Source organism: Cygnus olor, chromosome 3 (assembly GCF_009769625.2).
Source record: "Cygnus olor isolate bCygOlo1 chromosome 3, bCygOlo1.pri.v2, whole genome shotgun sequence".
NCBI lineage: Eukaryota > Metazoa > Chordata > Aves > Anseriformes > Anatidae > Cygnus > Cygnus olor.
Window position 1 is genome coordinate 53,321,552 of NC_049171.1, and position 19,689 is coordinate 53,341,240.

The window sequence follows — 19,689 nt, forward strand, 5'->3', positions numbered from 1 at the left end:
TCTGCTAGTTACTGGTAACTGCCCAAACTGGGAACCCTTGTAGGTTCCAGGACCTTTTAAAAAAAAAAAAGTACGTTTCATGATGACTTGACTGCATAGCTTTGAATAAAAATAGAATACTTTCTCTTCACTTCCACCATTCCCTAATAGGGATGAAGATGTCCCAAGCAGTTAGCATTTCTGTCTTTCCAAATCATTAGTGAAATTGTCTTCATTTATATTGTATATTTTTAAATTGCAAAGGAAGGACCTGATATGAATGTACATGCACCTGTTCCTTTCTTATGTGGAAACTCAGCAGAACATATGGTAGCCAAATGACCAAGTTGTACTGAAAGCCTTTGGAACCTTAAGTCTAAAGTGTGCTCTTGAAAGTCTCTAATTGTTTAAAAATATGATTAGCAATCATATTTTGATTACATTACCACACATTTTAACAATCACCAAATGTTAACACCAATATTTGTATGACTTAACTCAAAAAACTGGTCTCCAAAACCAGCAGTTGTTTCAACTTTAGGGTTGAAATCAAAAAGTAGCATGGCCAGCAAGGGAAGGGATTCTCCCCCTCTGCTCTGGTTCCCTGAGCCCCCACCTGGAGTGCTGCATTCAGATCTAGGGCCCCCAGCACAAGAAGGACATGGGTGTATTAGAACGAGTCTAGAAGAGGGCCACAAAGATGATCAAAGATCCAGAGCATGTCTCCTACAAAGACAGGCTGAGGAAGCTGGGGTTGTTCAGCCTGGAGAAGAGAGGCCTCCAAGGAGGGAGACAGCGGCCTTCCAGTGCCTAAAGGGGGGGCCTACAGGAAAGCTGGGGAAGGACTCTTTGTCAGGGAGCATGGTGGCAGGACAAGGCGTAGTGGCTTTAAACTAAAAGAAGGTTGATTTAGATTAGATATTAGGAAGAAATTCTTCACTGGTGGTGAGGCGCTGGCACAGGTTGTCCAGAGAAGCTGTGGATGCCCCAGTCCCTGGAGGTGTTCAAGGCCAGGCTGGATGGGGCTTTGGGCAACATTCTTGGTACTATGAAATTATAGATTCTGTGAAATTATGTGAACATTTCAAAAAGGTCTTTTTAAAAAAAAATCATAACAAGGTCTCCAGTTACTTTTTGAGATTGTCAAGTGCCTTTATTGTTCTATTTATAAAACTGCTTAAGTTATCTCTTAAATGTAAACATATAAATAATTTAGTCATCTGCTGAAAGGGTGGCAAGCTAATGAAGTCTGACTTGAGCTAAAGCTATCGTAATACTATTTCAAATACTTGTACCTGCTGATGATTCACATGAAAGCATGATCAAGTACAAGCTATAACTAGAATCCATCCACAAGTAGCACAAACACTTCTTAGAAGCATGTGCTACAAAGTGATGGAAGCAAACTGTATTATTGCCATTGCAGAATCCACTGCAAAATACAGTCAGCCAAAGTACATCACCCAGCAAGCCAACTAAGTCCAAGAAGTCCAAGAAACGAGAAAGAGAAGATTTATTGTTCTGTTTAGCAGAAGAAAAGGCTAACTACACAGGTGAACTCAGGGGTGCAATAAAATTCCAGCCAGACCAGATGGCGTGATGCTGAAACAGACTACAGCACCACCTTCCCTGATAGACGTATTACGTGCATAGCTGACCCACCAGTTACTGCAAGGAGAATGACCATACTGTCCTAGGTGACAACTGCAAAAGAACAGCTATACCCACTATGAGAGGACCTCATGATCTTTGTGAGAGGAATTCTTTCTATGCTCTTTGAAAGACTGGATGCGTCGCAGGTCATCTACAAGCTTGTCCAGATCTTAGAAGTCCATACAAGTTGTATTCTGACCATCTTGTTTCCTGGCAAAAATCACAGCTCAGAGAGAAGGAATTTGAGAAAGCAAATTCCAGTATTCCAAAGGCTTCAGGTCTCATCGTCAGGCAACATCACAGCACAAAAGTTAGCAGTATTAAGAGATACAGTGGCTATAAAGCATCTTTATAAAGACTTGTCTTTGACCTGGCAGCAGGGCTGTATAACTAACGTAGACAGCTAGTGCTGACAGCATAGCAGTACAATGTCAGTGCCAAAGGCAAGTTCCCCTTCCAAAAAACCTCATCTTGCAGAGGCCATCAAGATGCAAGGGAATGCTACAGATTCCGTTAACAGGACTAGTGACGCATCTCACTGTGTTTTTACCTCAGATGGATAGGTAGACTCAATTCATAGAGTTGTAGAATCATAGTATCATTCTGGAAATCAGGTTGGAAAAGACCTCCAAGATCATCTAGTCCAACCTTTAACCTAGTACTGAAGTCCACCACTAAACCATGCTACTAAGTTCTACATCTACATGTTTCCTGAAGACCTCCAGGGATGGTGACTCGACCACTTCCCTGGGCAGCCTGTTCCAATGCTGCACAACCCATTCAGTAAAGCAATTTCTCCTAATATCCAACCTAAATTCTATTAGAAGACTGCCATAATGCTTATCAGGGGTTTTTCATGCCCTTTATTCATGCCTCTTGGATCGGTCAAAGCACCATTACTGATGAAAAACAAGGTTGTTTTTCTGTCTAGCTTGAAAAAAAACTTGTCTCCTCACCTTACAGTCATTGTGATTTATTCATGAATCACCTCACATCAGAATTGCTATGACATGCTGAGTTTGAAGGGGGCAAAAAGACTCCAGCTCCATTGTACTGGTGAAATGTAACCTCTCCAGGAGCTCTACGAACTCCACTGAAAACAACTCTTCTTTCCAATCTTCAAGACTGCAGTACCTCAGAACATGGCTTACAATAACCACAGTAACTTAGTTTACAGTGTCAAACAGTTTGTGCTCCCGAGATGCAAGTCATCGCGTCAAAAAGACCTATCTCACAACCCGGTATTTTTCTTTTTAGGGCCTCAACTGCTGATTTTCCAGAAGTCAGCTCTGACTGGAGGCTAGCCCAGTTGCATCTATACAAAGATTGCTCACTGCCATCTGAAACTGGTGGTAGGGAAGAAAAAAAGATGGAAAAAAAAATACATGCTTGCGCACTCCAGTCAAATCCTCATTTACAAGAGACAGAAAAAGAGCAAAGTTCCTACATCTTGATTTCTGTCTGGGCAACTGCAGATCTTTCACTTGCTTAACTACCCTGCCTCTTAACCATAACACATACAGTGGACTGCAAGCTTGCTGGGCCAGATGCTCTTGTTTTGTTGAGAGCCACAGAAGTTTGGTCTGGAGAAGATGCATTATTATTGTTGCTAGCTGGAGGGCTCTGCTCAGGGCCAACAGGGAAGACAAAACATCTACGCACAAGTTAGTGCAACTACCTACAAGGACAGGCTGTGTGTGTGGGGACTGCTCATGCCAGGCTTTGCCGTTTGTATTTATGTTTCTAGTTAAAGTTCTGCTTCTTAAGAGCTGGTCTCATCATGTGTGAGGTTAGACGTGGGCTGCAGAAAACAGGTGGAGATGGTTTTTCTTGATTTTTTTAGTCTTAGCAAGGAAGAATGTGTAAGAGAAAGGAGCCAGCTGGAGTCACTAGGCAGGCTATGTTCAAGTTAAAACCAAAGTCTGTAGCTAGAACCTAGAACGTGAAGGCCCCTAGGAAGCAAAGGTGGGGTGGAGGGAAGACACACTTTAACATTTCCAAATTTTGGTAATGCTGTTGTGGAGGCATGGTGGGGTACTCATTGTCCATGGTGTAAGTGATGTGACTGGCCTCCAGCACATAATCAGAGACAGGGGGTCTTTGTGCTGCAGAAGGGCCATACAACAGCTATGTGTTAACAGCAACTTTAAGAACTGGCTGAAATGTCAGGAACTTTTAAGGAGTTCATGGGTTTTCCTCCAAAAACCCCTTGGGCCACAGGATGATAGTGAGGCCTACCTTTCCACATGAAGGGTCCTCCAGCTTGTCCTGTCTCTCCAGAAAAGTGTGGTGTACCAACACTGCAGTAACTCAGTGCTTTGTGGTACAGCAAAGGGAATCCTGAAGACATGTAACAAAAATCAGCTGAATGAAATGCCTGCCATTTCGATAGCAGGAGGAAATATTTTTAGGAAGGCCTGCCTGAATATATTATGCCAGAACTGTGTAAGAACTGAAGCCTTCAGCCAACATGACAAAGATGTTCCCTCCTGCATTATTTCCTGTCCATCCTAACCAGAGGTCTTCAGATACAGATGTGTGAACCGACTGAAATTTGTGAAGGCAGATACTTACTTGGCTAAATAATCTGTTACATGTAGTCAAGATAAGTCTCAGGACAAGGCCATCTTGGAACAGCATTAGTGAGAGGAAATTAAGGGAATTTATGGATCTCCAAGAGATGAGACATTACTAGAGACGTGGCATATCTCAAGGAGCTTTGATCAGAACTTCAAAATTCATTCCTTCAATAAGTTTAGCAGACTTCTTAGAGAGTTAAGGCCTTCTCAACTTGAAGCCAAACTGCTTAGGAAACAGCCAGTAAAGTCATACTATCAGGAAAGTATTTTTGAGTTAAATGCTGACAGAAAATACTACAAGTTCATCTACAATTATGAATACTCGCAAAGACAGTGAAGAATCCTGTGGCAGAAGTAAAGATCCGAAAAGAGTAGCCTAAAGGCTGCATCTCAATTAATAACCTGATCAGGGTCATGGTATGGATCCAAGCGCTGCTATGCTATTGCCCACAGTGCTAGGTTGTTTAGCATGTTCCCCAGCGCTGCCTTGATCTGTATCGATTAAGAATGACCTGGACCTACTAAGGAATATCCAGAAACAATTTTGGGATCTACGAATAGGGAAAAATGTCCCTAGTTTCAGTGTCCTGCATATCTCAGGATACTGATGTACTCTATCATAACCAGAACTGGAGGGCTCACATCAGACATAGAACTGGTTTCCAGTAGATCAGAAAAGAGACAATGGTTAGCATCTGAAGCCTGTGCAGCAGAGAGAGGCTTACTAGGAAAAAGAAAAAATGGCTGTTTACCCTTGAGTTAGTTACTTTCAATAAGGAGAAAAATAATACAGTAGCAAAATGCTGTTGGCGTCGATAAGGACAATGTTAAACTTTGCAAAGTGTCAGCAAAAGCGCAGTACTCTCAGGGCTCTGTAGAGGCTGTAAGAGGAGAGACCAGAAGGCTGCATTTCTTACAGCTCAGGAAGGCATATTGTACAGAACTGGAGAGTAGGAGAAACAGCTGATAGTCTCCCAGATTTTTAGACAAGCTGTTGTGAGCACAGTTCACAAAATTCTTTACACAGTCCATCTGTAGAGGGACGCAACACTGAACAAAGCTTTGCACAAATCTCTACAGCCAGATACGCACCAGAAAGTGTCAGGATGACTCTGGCCTGGATGCCTCCAGACCCACCAGCAGCAGGCATGTGTTAGTTCCAGTCCCTATGGAATCAAACACACCACTCAAATGATTGCTGCACTTCTCAAGCTCCAGGGGAAAAGGAAATATTTTCTTATTAGTGATTATCTCGTTCAAATATGCACAAGCAGCACTACTGCTACAGGGACAGTTGGTTGAACTCAGTAGTAAAGTGGGAACCCACAGAGGGATTTTGTTAAACTTCAGTAAGTCTCTTTCTTTCTGGAAAACTACGTATCAATTTCTAAAAATTAAAGGTATGTGAATGCCTACTTGTCATTCTCAGACAAGAAGTGGGAAGAATGAACCAGGCCTTTACAAAAAATGAACACTGTGTAGACAGAACCTGCCGGATGGATGGTTCCCATCTTTTATTCAGAAATCAGAAAGTCCTATTGCGGTCAAAGAAATTTTTGCCATTGAGTTGCTGAACTTGGTTTCGCCTTGCGGCTGACAACTTTAACAAAAGAGATGTAGGAAGAACGAAGCCTGGTTCCTCATAAAAGTAAGAAACATGCAGAGAACTCTCAACAGAAAACCTCTACTACGTGTTAGCAACAAAGGCAACCTCATAAAGCAAGTAAACTCAGCATGCTATCTAGAGACTGGAAGAAAAGTTCTGGTTTTACCCACAACACAGAATGGATCCCTGGCCCTTGTAAAGGCTATCTGCAGCAAGCAGTCAATCTAAGCCTGTCAGTGAAGTAAAAAAGATGAAGCTCCTCAAATACTGACTGATTCACTTAAAGAAAAAAGGGATCATAATGTCATAATGGATCTAAAAGCAGATGATTCCTAAGACAGAGTGGGAAAGAAAGGGAATTTAGGCAAAACAAGAACAACATTAATTATCTAACACACTATCCTGGTACCATTAAATGCCTATGAGGAAAAAGAGTAGACAGTTTTGGAAGCAGAATTCCAAATCCACAGCTGACAAATTGCTGGTGTCCTAAAAGAGTACCAGATGGGCAAAGGGTATAAGATGTGTTAATATAAAAGATGCAAACCACAGTTTGCAGATAAGTTATTGACGAATTTCTCTGAGAGAAAAACCCAAATATAAGACAGCTTTTAGTACTTCTCCAAGGTATTACCAATTTACAGGTGCATCTTTTAGTATATGGGTACTGTAATCCTAGAGTAAGTAGTTAAACTGCAATCCAGACTACTTTTTATATAATCTAAGGAACTAGTTGAAACTGGAACTTACAGATTTAGTCTTTTTACTTTTAAGGAGAAATGTCCATTAGGAGTTTCCTCTCAGGAGAAAGAATAAATTGGTAATCTGAAGCATGCAGATGGGATGTAAAAGAATTTCATAGTTCTCAAAACGCATCACTTGGAGCTTCTGCATGAACAGCAAGCTGACAAATTCAGCGTTAGGTACAGCTCCAAACATATTCACAAATAAGACGCTCCTTGTACAGGGAGGGCAAAGAAAATAATTCAAGCTGCATCCAAACTCTTGGGCTAGAGATTAATGCTTTAGTCCAGCAGTTCTAATCGTGGAAAGGTACTCTGAAGTTAAACTAGGTTTAATAAGATTTCTTGCTAGGGATTCAAGTTTCACTTATGATGAGGGTCCTTAAGAATCTCAAGGTGGATATTCGGTACACTTGCTGTAAGATTTCAGGAAGGCAAAAGAAGGAGAGTGCTATTCTAAAATATAAAGAATATTTAAGTGGAATGTAGATGATCTAAAGACCCAAAATGATCCTTTCACAAGATGAAACTCAATCTCCACACATCATTAAGCTGATTACATGGCACATATACCACAGTAAGTTTGTAACCTGCAATGTTGGTTTTCAGGGAAACATCTTTGAATGCAGCTGTGATGATGGAGTTATAAACCAGATTACAGAGAATTACAGATTACAGATTACAGAAGGTGAGGTGGGAAACGTGGTGAAGAAGGCAACAGCAACATTAGAGGCCCATAGCAGCTGACACAAGATTATTCCCAATAAAAGTGGGCAAGATCACATTGAAACTCATGGCAAAATTTCACTCCAGGTCACTGCCAGCTCCCTGGCAAATTTTTAATTATCCAGCCTGTTCTCAGTTCTTAACACCCAACAAAAGGTAGGGATAAGGGTATGCTGAGCCAAAACGTTCTCTCTGGTTTCTCTCCAGATCTATCTGTGAACAGTTTGAGTGGAAAATCAGAGGCATAGCAAGTTCCCCGCACACAGGAGTGTGTATGTTCAGTGTTACATTCCACTACCACTGAAGTAGCTGTTGCATTTCCACAGCCAGAGGACCCAGTACACATAGCTGTAGAACTGGTAAAGATTTATTCTGTTTTTCCCATGTATAAACAATGCTGTTTCCCAGACATAAAATGAACAGCTGCAATATCTGAGAAGCATCCACACTGCACATGCTAACTGAGACCCTTTGGTTTTTGTCCTTAATTATTTCACGATTTTGAATGTACTACCAACATAGTCATTTGCGCAAATGAAGTAATTTGCAGAAGTAATCTGAGCTTGCATATTGTCCCCAGAAGAGTTTGTAAAGATACCCAGTGTTCAGAACCAGCTGGGACATACTTAAAATTTTTTTTTGGTGGTAGTGGTTTTTTTTTTGTTTGTTTGGTTGTGTTGTGTTTTTTTTTCTGGGGGGGGGGGTGGGGCAGGGAGGGAGGGAAGCTTTCTCTCTGAAACCATCTTTATGCAGCAGAACTAATTCCTCAACACAGGGTTGCCCTTCCAGAAAATAAGCAGAAATCAAACTGGCACCCAGCCGGAATACGTAAAAGAACAGAAGAGAGGAGAATGTATGTTCAGGAGAAACCAAACGATTCTAGCCCATCACACAGTGTGAGCTCTGGAAAGATGTCATAATTGTCATAGCAGGGAAGAACACTAAAAATACAGGTCCAGATCATCCTCTGACAGCAAATCAGCGAGAGGTACCTCTGGATGGGGCTTGTAAGGTTCCCTGTTAGAAGCTCATCATGCTGCTCCACTGATACAGAAGGGGCAGGACTGCCCTTCTGCAGTCATGTCAAGCCTCCACGTCTCCACATCAGTTCTTGCTTAAACTGTGCTCATACAACCTGAAATCCAGTTCTTGTTCATGTACGTAAAAGGCTTCTATGCCCTTTTTTCACTGAAGTACCTCATAAAGAGTTCCAACCACAGAAGCACATACCTGCACTTGTAGATCCAATTCCTGCAGTGAGCACAGACCGGGGTGTAATCTTTACTGCATACTTGAGAAACTGAGATTTCCCTGTACCTGGGTCTCCAACCAACAAAAGATGCGATTCACCTTGGAGGAAAACGTTGATATAGGAGTACACGGTACATATACAGAGAAAGATATACACAACATGCTCTGAATTCAAAAATGCTTTTAATTTTTCGCCTCACATTTAGCACTACACGTACATCATAAGGTGTAATTCCATATAACACTGCACTATTTACTGGGTGTGATGAATTATTGTTTATTAAAGCATACGGTCATATTGCTGCACCCAAATCAAATATTTATAATGAATTAAATTAAAAACATTAAAAAACTTTCCATAACGTGAGTTCTTACATTTGAGAATACTCATTTCTCAGATTCAGCTCACTCTTGAATGTGAGGGCGCAGTTACGATTCCACTATTCAGTTACTTAAATTACTGCAAAATGGTCTAATAAAATCATCAGTTTGTTTTTCTTAACTGATGTTGTTATATCGACAACAGTTACACAATTTAGAAATTTCAAAACAACACAGGTAAATAATTTGGATGCTCAGTGAGACTGTCATTTGGAAAACACGAATACAACTTCAATTCAAATACAAAGTCTATAACCTTATTTAGCTGCTGGAGCATGAAGAAAATCCTGTATTTGTACATACGCACATATTACTTTAGAATTATTATGACCTACATAGATTATGACCTGTGTACCACCTGGCACATGGCATATTTGCCATCTAATAACAACAGAAGGAGAATCAGCAGGGGGATAACTTACAGTAACAGATCTAAGTGAGAAGTGCTGACAATCACAGATGGAAAAGTCTGGCATTAGGAAGTAAATTGAATCCTTTAAATTTTCCTTTCAATGCACTATAGTGATCCTTATTAAGGAAACATTAATATTCCATCCTTTGATGCCACATACTGCTGGGAATATTCTACCAGAAATCACTTTAAAATGTCACTTATACAATAAAAAGTGAGTTTATGTTTGATCTATAACAATTGCTGTTAATATTCTACCTAATGGAATCCTGAACACACGTTTTTACCGCATTTTATTTGGGAAAAGCTAAAATAAAAAGAGGAAGCCTAGACACCCACTTAATTTGTCTGAGATTCTGGAAGAATACTCAGCATTAATCAAAAATTACTTTCAGTCACGAAAATGAGATTATTATGCTTCTGAAGCCTTACTGGCTTGATTCTGGGGGTTGGGGTGAAGACAGGAATGGGAACAACTGTTAGACAAGGGTCAGATACTATCAGAAACAATACTAACCTCTGATTCGAGTTCCAGTAGCATCGATCCTCTGCACACCACCAGCAAGCACCATGGCTACAGCCAACTTCACCAGGTACAATCCAAACACTTGAGGACATAAGCTAGCCAAAATTTCATTCCTCCCTAGAACAGGAGCAAAAAAGTGGCACTCAGCACTGCCCTAAGAGGAAAACTTGCTTTCCCATGGACTTTTTTTCCCTCATCGTCTTGACTCAATTTCTCTTTCAACCCTTCTGTGTGTTCCCCCTTCTCCTCCTCCCTTCCATAGTCTCTTTCCAGCAAAAGAGTCTGCTACGATAATTTTGTTGGCTTGGAAGGTGTGTAACAGAATTAATTCTGTCCTTTGAAAGCCTGATACTAACAGCACAGGGATCACAGGCTTAATGCCATACATTACTTCCATTGCTAGGGCATAGAACAAAGTAACCAATTTTGAGTTCTTAACATAATATTTTAAATTTGCCTGGAAGTACACAGTACTGGCAAAATATGTAGGCACATAACAGATGAGTTGGGGCATGTGTGTCTCTTTTGGGGGTCTTTTGAGGGAATTAACACATCTGTGTTCAAAAAGGAAAATTTCAAAACTTTGGTCAGCCACAGTGTAACTTGAGATTTAACTCCACAGTTGCCTCTGTTTGACTTTAGATTTGTTTGCCTTGTCAATGCTGAGCAGCTCAGCACTTCCGCTTCCTCCTAGATACTATCCAGAAAAAGTAAGGTCACCTAAGTTCTCTTGGAGGCCTGCCATGGTAGACCTTCTCAGGACACACCTAGCACACAGAATTAGGAACTGACTGACAAGAAGTGCAGTAGTAACTACCATAATCTCTTGAAAAACAGTAAACGTGCACGTACATCCTGTTGTGAAATGGCCTATTCCTTAGACTCATTAGTTAGGCTTGATCTCTGCCCTCCGCAGAGAGGACTCTACTTCAGAGAAACAGCCTGGAAGGAACATCTTGGGTGGTCAGGGTTCTTCTAATTTCCACCCCAATTTGCTTGTAGCCACTTCATGTCCATTTATTTTGAATGGGTAACATTGCATAAAACCACATTGCTCCCTGCAGGCTTCCGAAAACTGTCCCGAGAATGAAAAATTAATTGGGGCCTTCAAAGTGGATCCTGAATTACTTTCTGAATGTTTTCAGAACAGGGTGATAAGAAATGTTCTCTTTCCAAACAGCAGGAGGCTAACAATTAAGCTGCTTTCCAGGAAATGCAGTTCTGAAAAGTCTTTGTCATTGATAAGATCTCTAATTTCTTATGTGAGCTCTCTGATTTTGAAGCTAATATGGTCAACATTGCTACCTGCTTTTCCTCCCATTTGCCTTTTAAGAGGAAAGACTAAGACCTTTCCAGGGTTTTAAAAGACAGAGTGCTACTCTGAGACAGTTCAATGACACAGACCCTAAAAAGTCCATTGAGATTCCTTGTGGTTCAGGAGGAGACACTTGATTCTGGAGCGGGACAGAGTTTCAGACACAACTCCTGGTAACTGTTAGGTGGCTGACTGAAGACCATGGTAAGTTTAGGATCAAGCATGCTGAACACTCTGGCTGATGGAAGCCCCTGTGAACTGGGAAGCTCTCTCCATATATATGATATGAGGTTCTGCAACACCTAAATCACAGAGCCAGGCATCTAGGAGTTAGAATCAAGGCAGTATATACTGAGCTCTGTGGCAAAGATTCAGAGCTTAACTGGGGATGCGGAGACAATGAGACATCTTTAGCCCCAGAGTCAACAGCTATGTTGGCTAAAGGCATATCTGGTCTACACTATTTCTTCTAAGGGGTATACTTTTTCTTTCTTGATTATAAAGCACGTTACTTTTTTTTTTCTTTATATTACTTCTCATTTCTTGTTAATATATGTTCCAGAAAACACTTCTCAAAAGAAGGAAAATCAATGCAAGATGTTTGATACTATTTTTTCATTACATTAAAGTATTTTATATTCTTCTACTGGAAAAAAAAAGTATTTTTGGAGGAGTTGGTAGTGGGAATATATGGGCAAGTAAGTATGTGTTCAGTCACTGTACGTTCACTCCTGATTTCATCAATTTCCAATCACGTATCTTATTTTAAAGCTGTCAACTACTAACCTGCTAAGGGATCGTTCCTATGCTTTTCCCAGAAGTCTTCAAATTCCTTGCGGACTTCTTCATCAATTATAACCCCTGCTAGCTGCTCATTATTTACTTTAACATAGTTGGCTTTCAGAACAAGCTCCAAGTCACAGCGTGCATCCTCGTGGAAAGGTTTCCACCTCTGCATTACCACTCCATACACTGTGATGTCATCTCCTGGGGGTAACGACAAAAATTAGTAAAATAACTTCTGACCTGAGACATGCAGATGTGTCAGCTGTGATGGATAAAAGTGCAATTTAAATCCTGTGTTACAGTTACTGATTTTTATTTTTTTTTAACAAAAAACAGCAACAAAAGACAATCCTCCTGCAGTTTGAAGTCTGAAACAAACATCACCTAGCTTGCTTATGGCTGTGGTAGGAAGTTGCTATGTCCATCTATCTCTGTTTAAGGTAGGTGAACTCTTAGTTATACCTATCTATGTTTCCTCTTCTAGAAAAGACAAATTCATGGTAAACTGTGAAATCTCTTCTTTCAATTAGGTTTACTAAACAAAAATTTAGCCAAAGCTTATCTGACTTCTGATAACTTTTATGAAGAATTCCAGTATCCTTCATGAAAATGCTGGCCACTGTGCTCTTCTGAGGCAGTGCAACCAGTAACGAGCATTGAGTTTCTTGTAGGGATGCAACTGTTTGAGAATTTTTAGTCCATTCTTATTCATCCACCCACCAGCTAGCTTCCTATAGTAAGCCAAGTAGCTCTTTCCATCCGCAGCACTCCTCAGACAGGAGGTCAGGTTACACAGCTTTCAGAGCCACAGAAGGACACCACACTCACGTGCAGTGTGAGATCACCAGAGGCTTGATGTTCGTACACTGCCAAGACTTCATACACTTTCTGTACATCGCAACAGATTACTTACTCAAACTGATCTGTCCAACAATCACGATGTAACGTGTGGATGTACAACATTTTCTAGACTGATCTTTGACTGCCATGCTCACTTCAGAGCTGAAACAGCGTGGCAGATAAACATATCTCATTAAACAGACCCTCGGCACTGACAGACCACTCGGCAGAGATTCATCTCAAATGAAGAGTAAAAGCGTTTATGGTACAAATATATGTGATATACGCTGTATCCTCACCAGACTTGCAACTGTCCACTAAGTCGTCTTCCAGAACAACCACCATGCAACGCGGGATGCTTCCAACAGACAGTCGTTGGACCTAGGAGACAGGAAGGAAGAGCACTTCAGAAAGCACCTTTCAAAAACCATTTATTGTTGCTCTGGCTTAAGGACCTGTTATCCCTTCCTGGAAGTGAGGTCACTGCTTGCTTTTTCTCACAGAGCTTACGCGGTGAACAAGCCACTGCTGTCAAGAGCTTAATAATTTAATGCTGATGTTAATGGAAACAGATCTGGGTATTAAATTAGCTGAAGGTGCTCAAGCCTGGCAGGTGCTGTGTGATTTCAGTATCTTGCTGAAAAGCTCACTCAAAGATGTCATTTGAAAGAAATGATTTTTTGTTGTTGTTGTTATAATTTGAGTTATTTTCAGACACTTCTTCAGTAAGCAAAGTTTACTTTGCGTAATAAAGCACGTCCATGGGTTAGATAACCCTTCATTGAACTACATACTGAAAGGTTATTCTTTGTATTTTACTTGTACATAGCCAAAATTTGACAGATTGAGATTTAATTGTCAAGGATTAAAATCGCACACAACCAGGTGAATGTGTATTGATAAACGTGCCGCTGACTGTTGCAATTCTTTTTCTTTTCTCCAGGGCAAAGTCTATGCAATCTTGTCACAGTCTATTTCCAACCAGAAATCTTTCCATTTACAGTTAAAGCTTGCAACAGTTGTTAAAATACCCACTGCACAAGAGCAAGAACCAGAAGTACCTTTTCATTATGCAGCACAGCATCGTACAAACTAGAACTCCAGATTTATTCATTCTCTAGTGGCTGGGAAGGTTATTTCACCCTTGTGTATTATCTAAACAGCCACGGGCAGTTCACATCACCGTCAGCACTGGTGGCACACGCAGTTACTTGCAGTGCTGAGTAGGAAACACGAGTGAAGCTCATTCTTGGTTTAACTCTATGGTGTTTAATAAGCCCAAGCTCCCTTCATTTTTGGTTTAACTCTACAGTGTTTAATAGGCCCAAGCTCCTTTCCCATCACACGGATCTTCGTGCCACACAGTAAAACGAATGTAGCAGAAACTATGTCAGAAATAATCATGCAACACAGGGTTTATTTCCAAGAAACAGTTTGATTCCCTTACTTTTTTGCTATTCTGAACTGTGAGGTGCGTGATTTCTGTTTCGTAAATTTCAGTTTTCATACACGTAGCACACAGACTGGCACCACTACCTTCTTAACTCAACCCCCTGAAACAACTGAGGAGATCTTAAAAAGGATTTATGACAAAGACACCGAAAGTATAAACAAACATAGAAACACTGGCTACGATATACCCTACTTATTCTCAGTTTTTATGCAGTGTAGTTTCCTTGTGCTTGTTTTGTCTCAGTTATGTGCTACTGTAAGAAGAGGCCCGATTGTTACTCCTCCTCCACCTTAACTGGACTTGAGGCCTCACTCAGAGGCAAATGCAAATTTTGTGAGGAGCACATCTCCAGTAATTGGTGATGCAGCTGTCGACTGGCTGAAGGAAGAAGACATTTGCAGATCCAATTTACATCTAGACACCTACACCATAACACCCTCCCCCCTTTTCTCCATCTTTTTTTTTCACCTGTTCCTGGATTTTGATTTCCTGATAGTCTCTGCAGCTGGTGGGAGAAGAGGTTGTTCCAGAGAGGCAAGTGAACTTGGTTGAGTTGCAGCCTTCTTCATTCAGGCAGGCTGATGGCCGACAGAAGGCATAGTACTGCTCAAAGTCAGCCTTGACGACAAACACGTGCTTGCACTTATCGCAGATGTAACTCCGTTCAAACTCCAGGACTTTCACCAGACTGGTACGTATGACAGTCCCAGTAACAGACAAGAAGTGACCCACATCCCTGGTTTTAGGAATGTGCTCCCGGGTCAGCTCTGGGCAAACGGGCAAACCTGTTAAATGAGAATATGTGCAGCCTAAGACCAAGCATATAAAACATATCCTTACGGTGCAGTTCAGCAGCAAGACTAGAAAAAGGCTGAGGGAGTTGGGGTTGTTCAGCCTGGAGAAGAAAATGCTCCAGGGAGACCTTACAGAGGCCTTACAGTGCCTACAGGAAAGCTGGGGAGGGACTCTTTGTCAGGGAGTGTGGAGACAGGACAAGGGGGAATGGCTTTAAACTAGAAGAGGGGAGATTTAGATTAGAGGTTAGGAGGAAATTCTTCACTGTGAGGGTGGTGAGGCCCTGGCACAGGCTGCCCAGAGAAGCTGTGGATGCCCCATCCCTGGAGGTGTTCAAGGCCAGGCTGGATGGGGCTTTGGGCAGCCTGGTCTGGTGGGAGGTGGCCCTGCCCATGGCGGGGGGTTGGGACTGGGTGGGCTTTAAGGTCCCTTCCAACCCAAACCATTCTGTGATTCTATAAAAAATGTCAGACCTATTAACAGTAACTACTGCTATTAATGTTTCGTAAGTGTAATTTACCAATTCATCTGTTACATCATAAATCCAATTCATTGGTCTCAGACAGTGAAAAACACCAGATGCTGATCACGAACAGAAAATTGAGCCATTTTACTCTCCTATTTTTGCCAAGAGTCATGAATAGTCACGAGCAGTTTCCATCCATGAAGAAAGATCCCGATGTTCGTAGATCTACTTATTAATTCAAATGATCATCTGGAAATGCCACTTATTCTCAACTGGTTTGTCTGAATTACAAAACTTTAGCTATGCTACTTAATTGTGGTCCAGTGTTATTCCCAGGGTTAAACGAGCGTAACTCCTCACCCTGTGTGAATTCTCGAGTCCCAGCAAATTTTAAATTCATTGTCTGTGAGCACTGGACCTTAATTCCGGGTTGTGTGCCAGTAAACCTCAAGCACAAGGAAGGTGCCAGAAAAGGAATGGAAGAGGGAAGAACGCCACAAGAGCAAAATCACTCATATGCCCAAACGAACAGTGACAAGGCTGTTGTGGCACTTGCTCTCCTTCACCTCCACCCACCCCATGAGCCAGGTGCGTGCTGCGCGGATCCCACCCCTGCCTTCACCTGTACGGGCATCGCTCAGCACCACAGCTGCTGGAAACCTTGGGAAGATGAATCTAACTCAGTCCCCTACAGAGTCCTTATAAAAATAAGCGGCCTCCGGAATGCACAGCTGAGGACAGCATCAAAATACTGCCCCTCTGGAAGCTATTTCAGAGGAAAATGTAGAAGTTAACGAGTATCGACTTAAACAGAAGTTACCTTCTCTTAAAACACTTTCTTACAGTTTTAGTTACGGAATAGAGCTAGGAAATGGGGATGTAAATAATAAATCTGTCAGGTGTTTCTAAGGGGACCAAGGCTATTTGTGCATTTAGTTCAGATCTGCTCAGTAGCTTTGGCTGGTAAAAAAAATGACAAGGCATCATATACTTATTTCAGTATTTTCAAAATCGAATCTTTCATTTCAGACATGCTGAAACATGCTGCTTCGATGCATTTAAGCAAAGTGTTTGACTTTTTGCTTCTGTTTAAAGAAAATATTATTAAACACTAAGCTCATTTTAAAAGAGTAAAGGTAAAAAAAAAAAGTAAAGTAGAAAGGAAGTAATCTGGAAAAGAAACGAACTACTATGTAGAACTAGAAACAAATTAATTTTGTGGTTGGCTGTAACAAAGCCATCTATATCTTCCACCAAACCTGTCAAAAATTCTTATTCTCCCCTGGGTTTGCATTTTTATTCAGCTTAGGCAGAGAAAAACAAACAAACAAACAAACCCAATGCAGTATTTCCAACTGTTTTGGTATCTTTTCCCAACCCAGTGTTCGTGCAGCTCAACAGCCTTTGCAGAAAACAACACATCTCACACTAGAGAGAGCTGCAGCACCGTTAGCAGATACAAGCTATCATCGCCTCCGTGAGTATCAAAGAGACGAGAGCCTGCACAGGGAAAAAGAGAGCCTGCACGCTGACTGTATCAGACTGACAAACTTTTTATTTGAGTATGTGCCTCTCTGAGTAAGCACACACATTACTATATTAGTAATGATGTGTAAAACTGAGCTACCAGCAGCAGCTTGGCCATCAATAGCCTGAGCACCACGGAATCAGTTAACAGCAAGGAAAAGTCTTTTAATGGGTTTCCAGGAAAAGGAGAGGTTGTGCCATTAAACAAGAACTCAGCGTATACTTAAGGGAAAATTTGGGCAGAAAAAAAAAGCGCCTGCATATCCTTTTGATTATCTTTGTTTCTTCAGGAGCTGGCCTTTTGGTGGTACAGAACATAAACCAGATTTTGTGGTTCCTTTGACTCAGCTGGACCACACGAGGATAACCCTCCCCTGCTCTTCTTTTTCCCTCCCGTTTAGTGATGGAGAACATTGTGAGACTGCTGATTATTTTCTTCCGTTAATGATCGGTCAGATGTACCTTTATCATGTATTTAAATTATTTGATCAAATCTAGCTAATTTTGCCTGAGGTTGATTAGGGAATATTCGGACAAAACATCGCTGTGGGAAGACTCCAGCAACAGGCTGATATCAGGAGCAGGAATGTCTTAAAGATGCAGCCACTCATGCAGCAAGCATCTGCCCATTGCTTTGCTCCTTCTGGTACTTCCTGGTAGCTTAGAGAACGATCACACTTGGAGTACAAATCACCCTACTCTCATGCTGGAGCCCTGAATAATGTAAATGCAGAGCACCGTGAATAAAGTTTTATTTGCTCTGACTTTATCAGCACAGTGAGATGCACATGGTTCCAAAATTCTGTACAACACAGAGGCTGTCCTCGTATGCCACAAAGTCAGCAGTTACCAACTGCGTAACATCCAACCAGGTAGCAAGCTGTTTGGTGTTTTCCCTAAAACCTCAGACAAAATAGCATTATCAGAGCCACGGGGTAATTATATTTCTGATGTATCTATTTTAATGTCAATATTTTAATGAAATGTGCCGGGACAAAACAGATGTTTGCTTTAACAACTGTGATTCATCTATCTTCAAGCTGCCAGAAGACTAAATGATCATAAATAAGCCACTCAGACATGCAGCAAAGGAGGGAAACACAGGTCGCCAGCTCTTGGCTTTGCAAACTAGACAGCTCCAAATGGTTACGACCAGAAATGAGCAGACGAGACCGTGCCACCACCGAGCCTAGTTCTGTACAACTGGCATTTTAACCCCAGAACCTGTGCTCCACACCTACCACACCTCAACGCCACTAAACACTTCCCAATAGTGAGGAGTAATAGCGTAGCAGCTTGTAGTGAAAAAAGGACCAGAGCCTTTATCGATGACCGTTCCTGCCAATAACCCATTCCAGTTTTGTAACAGGTAGCTTTATCACAACTAGTTCAGCAAAGATTTTAACCACATCGGATAAAACTATCACAAGACAACTCAAAATTTAGATTTTGCCTACCCTGGGAGGCAGCTGGAGCTAATGAATATGAGCCAATTTAGACTTTAAGGAAGTCAATCAGCAAGAAAAGCTAGGAAGTACAGATCTTCCTCTAAAACTTTTTTTTATTAGACCTTCTGGCTGACAAGAGAAATAACCCGAGACCAAACGCCGGTTTGGGGAGCAACTTTTCCCATGGAAAGACGCTGTGACAAGCCTCCAGCCACTGCACGCACCCCACTGGGGACACCAGCTGGACTGCCCTACAGAACTGCGTGTACCTGCAACTTTTGGGGTTTCTTTGCTGGTTCCTGTTCAACAGGCACCACCAACACTGCAAGAGCATGACCAGCCACGCTCCCAGCCCTTCCCTTGACATCCTGCTCGCTGGCACAGCACGAGGAGAGTCGGAAGCGCTGTGAGAAGCCTCCGGGCTGCCTTCCCCGTTGCAGCACTCACCCGAAATCCTGGCGTGGAGGTTGGTCTTCACGCAGAGCTCCGGCGAGGGCTCGGCGGCCTGCAGGGCTGTGACGGCCGCCCGGCGCAAGGCGCTGTCGAAGATGGGGAGCACCTGCGCGGGGAAGGCGTTGAAGTACTCCCCGATCTCCATGTTGGTCTCGAAGAGCGTCAAGGCGTCGACGACGACGGCGTAGTGCGCCTCGGCGTCCCGCTCCCTCAGGATGCCCAGCAGCTCGTCCCGGTGGTGCTGCAGCACGTAGGACTCGAACACCTGCCCGATGAAGCCCACCTGCTCCGCCCGCAGCGCCATGCCCGGTCTGCGGCCGGGAAAGCGGGGTCAAAATAAATAAAAATTAAAAAATAAAAACAGGGGGAAAAGTGAGGCGTTGGGGCAAAACTTGGCAGCTGCGAAGGAGCCCGGAGGGGCTGCGGGGGTGGGCGGTGAGAGGCAGCGGCACCTCCGCACCGCCGGGCGGGACGATCCCAGGCAGGCAGGCGGCCCTCCTGCCTGTCTGTCTGTCTGTCAGTCTGTCCGGTCTGTCTGTCAGTCGGTCGGTCCGTCCGGTCCCAGATGGCGGCAGGCGCGCGCAAGTTTTGAACGCGGCGGCGCCGTGCGGCCAGACGGGAGATGGCGGCGGGGCCGCCCCAGCTCCGCTCCGCGGCCCGAGCCCGCCTCGGCTCCGCGGGCAGCCGCGGCTCTGGACGCTGCCCGAGACCGCCCCAACACCGCCACCACGGCCACCGAGACCACGGCCA

The 19,689-nt window shown here is 42.7% G+C and overlaps 1 protein-coding gene across 4 annotated transcripts in view; it reads right to left on the reverse strand.

Annotated features, from left to right (window-relative positions):
* The window catches only part of MCM9 (minichromosome maintenance 9 homologous recombination repair factor), a 50,700-nt gene extending 31,065 nt beyond the window's left edge, over positions 1 to 19,635 (reverse strand). For 2 of the 4 annotated variants that reach the window (XM_040551955.1, XM_040551956.1), the window contains exons 1-6: positions 18,934 to 19,635; positions 14,719 to 15,035; positions 13,097 to 13,178; positions 11,958 to 12,158; positions 9,848 to 9,973; positions 8,517 to 8,636 (exon numbers count right to left, since the gene is read on the reverse strand). In XM_040551955.1, coding sequence (XP_040407889.1) covers positions 8,517 to 8,636; positions 9,848 to 9,973; positions 11,958 to 12,158; positions 13,097 to 13,178; positions 14,719 to 15,035; positions 18,934 to 19,243 — 1,156 coding nt within the window. In that variant the 5' untranslated portion in view covers positions 19,244 to 19,635. Of the gene's footprint in view, positions 1 to 2,589; positions 2,979 to 8,006; positions 8,422 to 8,516; positions 8,637 to 9,847; positions 9,974 to 11,957; positions 12,159 to 13,096; positions 13,179 to 14,718; positions 15,036 to 18,933 lie in introns of those variants that run through there. The other 2 variants (XM_040551957.1, XM_040551958.1) reach the window with 2 other exon arrangements.
* Between the last annotated feature and the right edge of the window lie 54 nt (positions 19,636 to 19,689).